Source organism: Eschrichtius robustus, chromosome 7, assembly GCF_028021215.1.
Source record: "Eschrichtius robustus isolate mEscRob2 chromosome 7, mEscRob2.pri, whole genome shotgun sequence".
NCBI classification, from domain to species: Eukaryota; Metazoa; Chordata; class Mammalia; order Artiodactyla; family Eschrichtiidae; genus Eschrichtius; species Eschrichtius robustus.
The window spans coordinates 110,876,884-110,884,564 of record NC_090830.1 but is presented as its reverse complement, the minus strand read 5'-3'; the positions used below and the strand labels follow the sequence as shown (position 1 = coordinate 110,884,564).

At 42.2% G+C, this 7,681-nt stretch overlaps 1 protein-coding gene and 1 pseudogene across 1 annotated transcript in view; one reads left to right on the top strand and one right to left on the bottom strand.

Annotated features, from left to right (window-relative positions):
• The first annotated feature begins 750 nt into the window (after positions 1–750).
• The window catches only part of LOC137767383 (cytochrome P450 2C23-like), a 33,706-nt gene continuing 26,775 nt past the window's right edge, over positions 751–7,681 (top strand). Inside the window, exons 1-2 of the mRNA XM_068548361.1 lie at positions 751–1,028; positions 3,159–3,321. Of these exons, the coding sequence (XP_068404462.1) occupies positions 849–1,028; positions 3,159–3,321 (343 nt within the window). The 5' untranslated portion in view covers positions 751–848. The remainder of the gene's footprint in view (positions 1,029–3,158; positions 3,322–7,681) is intronic.
• On the bottom strand, positions 6,273–6,589 carry LOC137767384 (large ribosomal subunit protein eL36 pseudogene; annotated as a pseudogene).

Sequence of the window (7,681 nt, the reverse complement as noted above, 5' to 3'; positions counted from 1 at the left end):
AGGCTCTAGGCGTGCGGGCTTCAGTAGTTGTGGCTCACGGGCTCAGTTGCTCCACGGCATGTGGGATCTTCCCAGACCAGGGATTGAACCCGTGTCCCCTGAATTGGCAGGTGGATTCTTAACCACTGAGCCACTAGGGAAGCCCTTTTTGTTAGCTTTACAAAAATTATTTATTGAAGTACAATTGCTGTACAATATTATTTAAGTTACAGATGTACAATATAGTGATTCACAAATTTTAAAGGTTAGGGACTTCCCTGGTGGTCCAGTGGTTAAGACTTTGCCTTCCACTGCAGGGGGTGTGGGTTTGAACCCTGGTCAGGGAGCTAAGATCCCATATGCCTTGTGGCCAAAAAACCAAAACATAAAACAGAAGCAATATTGTAACAAATTCAATAAAGACTTTAGAACTGGTCCACATCCAAAAAAAAAATCTTTAGAAAAATTTCTTAAAAGTTGTACTCTTTATAGTTATTGTAAAATATTGGCTATATTCCCCATGTTATACAATATATCCTTGTAGTTTATTTTATACCTAATAGTTTGTACCTCTTAATCCCGCAGCTTTATAGTTAATGAATCATTAGTGCTAAAAGGAAATAGTACATGTAATGGAGAGGCTTAAAAAATCAAAAGTTGCAGATTTTGTGAACGAGAGGTAGGAAAAATATGAATCCTCCCTAATCTGAAGCTTCAGGAAGGTAAATACGGCCAAAACCAATTCCAGGTTGTTTTTTTTCCCAAGTCCAAGAACTCAGACCAGCCTTTGGCTGGCAGGTCGTACCCCGGGTGTGTACAAGACTTCGCTAACAAGCAATCCAGACAGTTACCAACATCGAGTAGCTGAGATGGCACTGCTGGAAATCACTACTCTTGCTCTTGTGATTTGTGTCACTTGCCTGGTTTTCCTTTTTGTGTGGAAGAAAAGTCACAAAGCGGGAAGGCTTCCCCCTGGTCCAGCTCCCCTTCCCATCATTGGGAATCTGATGCAACTAAACCTCAAGGACGTCCCTGCATCTCTCTCCAAGGTAAGGGGGTTTCATTAGAGTCTGGTCATCTCCAGGTAAGGGGGGGTCATCTTCAGGTTATCTTCATGTCATCTTCAAGCTTTCTTAGTTTTAACTCACCACTAGGACACTTTGGGGTGTCTATTTCTGTATTACAAGACAGATATCTTTTTTTTTTTTTCTGGATTGGATCACTTTAGAGCAGGTAGTGAGGTGTGTTGACCTGACCTGAGATACGGGTTGAATTCTAGTGAATGGGAAAATTCTGAAGTCAGAACATACTTTGACTGAAAGGCTTCCAGTCCCCTCTGCGTGTAACACTTAACCGAAAGGCAAGCCAAGCAAATGTAATAAATGTCCTTTTATATTATTATTACTATTTTATACTAATCTGTGGGATACTTTGTGATCCTCCTTCTAAAGAGTGATCCCCACATCTTGCTCAGACACAGCCCAGCTCTGCTACCCTGACTGACATTCACTCCTTTGGAAGTATTCTTTGGGAAAAAGTATTATCTCAATGAGTTCATTGTGCAAGCATATATTCTCCAGAACAACCCTAATTACTGTCCTCTGATGGATGAATAAAGAAAATATGATGCACACACAGGAGTATTATTTATCCTTAAAAAAGAAGGAAATCCTGCCATTTACAACAACATGGATGAACCTGGAGGATATTATCCTAAGTTATATAAGCCAGACACAGAAGGACAAATACTGTATGCACTCAGAATGTGGACTCTAAAAGGGTCAAACTTGTAGGGAGCAGAATGGTGGTGGCCAGGGTCTAGGGAAGGGGGAAAATAGGGTGATGTTGCTCAATTTTGCTGTAAAGAGGAAAGTCATGTTGCCATAGCTGGAAAGGACTAGAATCCAGTGCACAAGTTGGAGAATTGGGCCTTTTTTAGGAGCATGGAGAGTCATTTATATTAACAGAAAACTATGTACATGGGCACAGATTCAGGTAAACAAGTAGATGCTACGGTAGAAGCATATGGACATTCTCTTCTGGTTATTTCTATTATCTCTGTGAAATAGGGAGCAAAGTCATCAGCTGAGGGTGAGGTTGGGAGAGGAGGACCTGGCATTTTGTGCCCCAAAATATAGAGAGACACTCATTCAAAGGGAACAAAGGAAGTAAGTTTCATTTTCCTGGGACAGAGAAAAGAGGTACAAAATGGCAAAATTCTCTACCATTTAAGTTAAAAAAAAAAAAAAGGCAAAAAGAAAAAAAGGTGTCAAGTTTTTCTTCTTAGAAATAATCATCATAAATAAAAAATGGAGGATTATAATATACAAATGGATTTTTTAACAAATGGATTTTTTTTTTTTAATTTTTGGCCGCTCCGCGCAGTTTGCAGGAGGATCTTAGTTCCTCAACCAGCACTCGAACCCGCATCCTTGACAGTGAAAGCACGGAGTCCTAAGCAGTGGGCCACCAGGGAATTCCCTAACGGATTTTTAAACATAATTTTATTTTTCAACAATTTAATTTAGAACTTGAACATGTTTCTGCACAATTGTACATCCTCAAGTAATTTCAAATGGCTGCTTTGAATTTAACTGCACGGTTGTAAAATACATTTGAAAACACCCCTAGCTGTCAGATGTTGTAGCACTCTATTTTCCCTCTTGGCACAATGCTATCATAAATATATAGATTTCATCCTTTTTAATACCTGTGTAGTGAGCTCTCCTTCTGGCCCTTATCCTGGCTGCTTCCTTCTCATCTTTAGTTTTACCTTAAATGTTACCTCCTCATAGATTCCTCATCTATTTTATTGTTTTCCCATTATCATCCAACATAGTACATTCTTTATCGCTTTCATAGAATTATGCTCAGTTTCTATTGCAAATGTAGTTTGTTCGGCTATTTACTGCCTGTTAACTTCCACTAGATTCTAAGTTCCATGAGGGTTCCTGGCACAGTGTCTGACACAATATATGTGCTTAGTAAATATTTGCTCAATTGTTGCATGTATAGATGAAGGAAAGAATGAATCCATGACTGCACCGCAGGTTAAATTCCTGAAAGGAAATTAATGGAGCAAAGTCTAAGCTACATGTGAATCATTACTTAATTTCCACTGAAGCCTCCAATTGAGAGATTTCACAATAGCCCTTACAACCACTTGCATCTCTTTCCAGCTGGCCAAAGAGTATGGCCCCGTTTACACTCTGTACCTTGGATCCCAGATCACTGTGGTCTTACATGGATATGAGGCAGTGAAGGAAGCTCTAATTGATCAAGGTGATGAATTCCTTTGCAGAGGACGTATTCCAATTATTGACGATACCCAGAGAGGATATGGTATGTTTCAAAATAAAAGTTAATTCTCTTTAGCAAAAAAGTCTGATTAACCTAATGAGTGTCTGTTCTGCAACAAGCTACAAACTAGATGCTGCAATACTGCACTGCAATTCTGATACTAACTACCCAGAGTTAGTGCAGACTCCATAGGTTAAGGGCATCATTCCCAAGAAGACTGCCCTCACTTCTGATGTCAGCCACAAGTTCAGGAGTCTCCAGGTTACCCACACTTCTGACCAACTGGCTAAAAATTCAGGGATTCCGTGACCACCTCAGGTTCAGTAATTTGCTAGAATGACTTACAGAACTCAGGAAGGTGCCATACTTACAATTACAGTTTTATTTATATGAAAGATAAAAATGGAGAGACACATAGGGCAAGGTTTGGGAGGGCCTGAATACAGAGCTTCTGTATTCTCTTCCAAGGAAGCAGAATGCATTACCCATTTGATGCATTGATGTGTTCACCAACCAGGAATCTCACCAGAGCTTGGTGTCCAGATTTTTTAATTGGAACTTCATTACTTGGGCACGATTGATTGAGTCATTGGCCACGTGGTAGAACTCAGTCTCTAGCTCCTTCTATTCCTTGAAAGTCAGGAGGTCAGGCTGATATCACTTGGCTGAAAGCTCCAATTCTCTAAATACAAAGTTGGTCTTTCTGGCATGGCCAGCCCCACCTTGAAACTGTCTAGGAATCCACCATGAGTCACCTCGTTATCATAAACTCAAGTGTGATCCCAGAGACTCAGCATGAATAACAAAGACACTTCTGTGTTAAAAGTGGGCATATCCAAGGGTTTAGAAGCTCTCTCCCAGGAACCAGGGACAAAGACCAGACAAATTCTTTTATTATTCAACAGATGCTCTGATAACTATTGAGATAAACATCAAAAACAGACTCCAAGTTCCCTTTACAGTAAATCTGCAAATATGATTGTGATAAAAAACAATCTGGGAACATTTTGAAAAAAAAAGTTGTTACCCAGAGGTCTAAGGGTTTAGGGAGCTGGAGAAGCCACGCTTGGGGTTTCATTTCACAGGGTACAAAGGCTGCAGTGGCATAGTGGCAGCAACAATAAACAGATGACTAGGTATAGAAATTACTGTGTTTTCAATGTCAGCCTGGTTTGGGGATGGCAGCGGGGGTGGGGGGGCGTGGGGGGGTTGGGGGGCGGTGGTGAGGGAGCCAGGAGATGGTTGTAGGATCAGAGCGGTAACACACAGGGAGCTACAATGGTCTTAGTCAAGCTCAACTTCTTCAGTGGGACAATAGGCTCACAGATAATTATTTTATTATTATGTTTCGAAGCTTAGACATATGTTACATATATTCCTTCATATGTATGAAGTATTACACACACAAAAACCTAGGACAGCCTGAAAGTCTCCTCCAATCCACTTCAAATTGTAAAATTGCAAGCCCCAAAGAAATAGAAACAATTCTTTTCAAAGCATATTTATGAATAATTAATTAAATATTATGCAGTGTACTAAGTGATAAAAGAGAAGCAATTTTTGATCTCTCTTACATAAGATCAGGATGCATTTGCTCACCTAAGAAGCAACCAAACCTTCCCTGTACTTCTTCCCTTTTTTCTAAACACGTTGATTACATTGTCTGTGTTTGAGATTTAAAATCAACTTTTTTTTTTCTTTTGGCTGCGTTGGGTCTTCGTTGCTGCACGTGGGCTTTCTCTAGTTGCAGTGTGCGGAGGCTACTCTTCGTTGCACTGCGCGGGCTTCTCACTGCGGTGGCTTCTCTTGTTGCAGAGCACAGGCTCTAGACGCGCGGGCTTCAGTAGTTGTGGCACATGGGCTCAGTAGTTGTGGCTCACGGGCTCTAGAGCACAGCCTCAGTAGTTGCGGCGCACGGGCTTAGTTGCTCCGCGGCATGTGGGATCTTCCCGGACCAGGGCTCGAACCTGTGTCCCCTGTGTTGGCAGGCGGATTCTTAACCACTGCACCACCAGGGAAGCCCCTAAAATTAACTTTTGATTGGAGCGGGAAGCTTCTGGGTTGGATTGAGCTCAAGAGGGAAAAAATTATTGCTCAAAAAATTGCCGTTTTCACAACTCTGAGAAAATTGGTTTTCAAACTTCCTATAAAATCCTTGTTACTGCTCCTTACTTGCCTGTAATGGGAACAGATAACTCAGCTCTTCCTTTCCTAAAACTTTCTATCCTGGAAAATAACAAAGAGAAGAACCATTCATTGATATTTTAGTTTTCCTTCTGCATTAGTTTCCTGGGGCTGTCATAATAAAGTACCAAAAACTGGGTACAAACCTTAGGACAACAGAACTTTATTTTCTCACAGTTTTGGAGTCTAGAAGTCTGAGATCAAGATGTCAGTGAGGTTGGTTCCTTCTGAGAGCTGTGAGGGAGAATCTGTTTCATGTTTCTCTCCTAGCTTCTGGTGCTTTGCTGGCAATCTTTGTTGTTCCTTGGCTTGTAGATGTATCACCCCAACCTCTGATTCATGTTCACATGGCATTCTCTGTGTATATAAGTCTCTGTGTCCAAATTTCCCCTTTTTAGAAGCGTACAGTCATATTGGATTGGGCCCACCCTAATGATCTCATTTTAACTTGATTACCTTGGCAAAGACCCCATTTCCAAATAAGGTCATATTCACAGATACTGGGGGCCAGCGCATCAACATATTTTGAGGGGAAACAAACCCATAACACCTTCGTAAATGAAATGTCTGCTAAAATACTAGATAGCTTTCTGATCTAGTGATCTTTGAACACTATAATACAGTGCTGAAGATTTGTGTCTAATCAAGTTGTTGAAACATTTTCTGTTAACTATCAACTCAATATTTTGTCTAGTGTTTTAATCTTTTAACATTTATCTCATTGACAGATTGCAACAGCTCAAGCCCTTACTTTATCTTTTTCTTTTTTTTTTTCTGAAAAAGTTTTATTGTGCACAGAGGGTAAGGGCTCAGTCCTTTTTGGCTGCCGCCTTCCTCATGGCGGCCAGGGCATTGCTCAGCTCTTCTCTCTTTCTCTTGGTATGGATGTGTGTCCCCACCCTTTTCTTGACGAACTTGAGGGCCCGCTTGTCCTTGGAGACCGTGAGCAGCTCCACGGCCCGCCGCTCATGAGGGGTGAAGCAGCACACCTCCCGGATCATGTCCCGCACGAACTTGGTGTGCTTGGTGAGGCGCCAGCGGCGGCGTCTGTGCCTCGGCTTGCTCACGTCCTTGGTCACCTTGTGGCCCTTGTTGAGGCCCAAGGCCATGGGTAGCGCAGAGCCATGGCTGCTGCTCTGCAATGGCAGCCGCGGCAGAAGGGCCTCCGACGCGCGGAACTCTGGGATTTCTACCAACACGCGGGCGGCAAGTGCCAGAGAGACCCCCTTACTTTAACGTATTCATTCAATCCACACACCAGTTTTAGATGCCATTGTTCAGTCGCTAAAATGCAAAAATTAAAATAACTTAGTGCTCTGAAAGGTATGGATAAACAGCCATTCATTCTTTACCTGGAGGAGTGCAATGCTGTAACATTTTTGGAAAGTACTATATCTATGGACATATAAACTGTAGAGACCTATTGAGGAATCTAGTTTACATAAATAGAAACAACCAACTATGTAATTATTCACCCATGCACATACTTGCCCCAGTGCAGTGGGAGTGGAGAGGGCATTGCTTCCTTGGAACAGTCCACGCCTGCAGGGATGCAGGTGTGGTAAAGAGAAAGAAGTATATTTTTTTTAAAAGATATTTACATAATGGGTATAGATTCTGAACAAAGTGAGAAAAATAGGAAAGTATCACAGCTATCTCTTGTTGTGTAACAAACCACCCCAGACTCAGGGATGTAAAACAACAACCCCCCAGCCCCCACTTTTTTTTAATGCTCATGGATTCTGTGATCGGGAATTTGAACACGGCATAGTGGAAGGGGTTTTCTCTGATCCACAAGGCCTGGGGCCTTAGCAGACATCCAATTTTTTTTTTTCCAAATAAAGCAGCTAAGGGTGATTCAAATAGCTGAGGGCTGAAATCATCTGGAGGCTTCTTCATTTACAAGTCTGGCTTCTGGGCAAGGATGACCCAAAGGCTGAGCTCAGCTGGGCCTGTCAACAGAGCGTCTCCAAGTGGCCCACCCATGTGGCTTGGGCTTCTCGCTGGTGCCTGGAGTCCAGGAGGGGGCATCCTGAGGGGGAGCATCTGGAGAGTGAGCATTCCAAGCTGCAAAGCTTCTTCAGACCAAATCTTAGAACATAGAACCATTTTATTCATTGCAAGTAATTCCCAAAAGCCAACCCAAATCCAGATGGACAGGAATTGGGCTTCCCTTCTTGATGGGGAAGTGGTGGTGGTCACACTACAGAAGAGAATG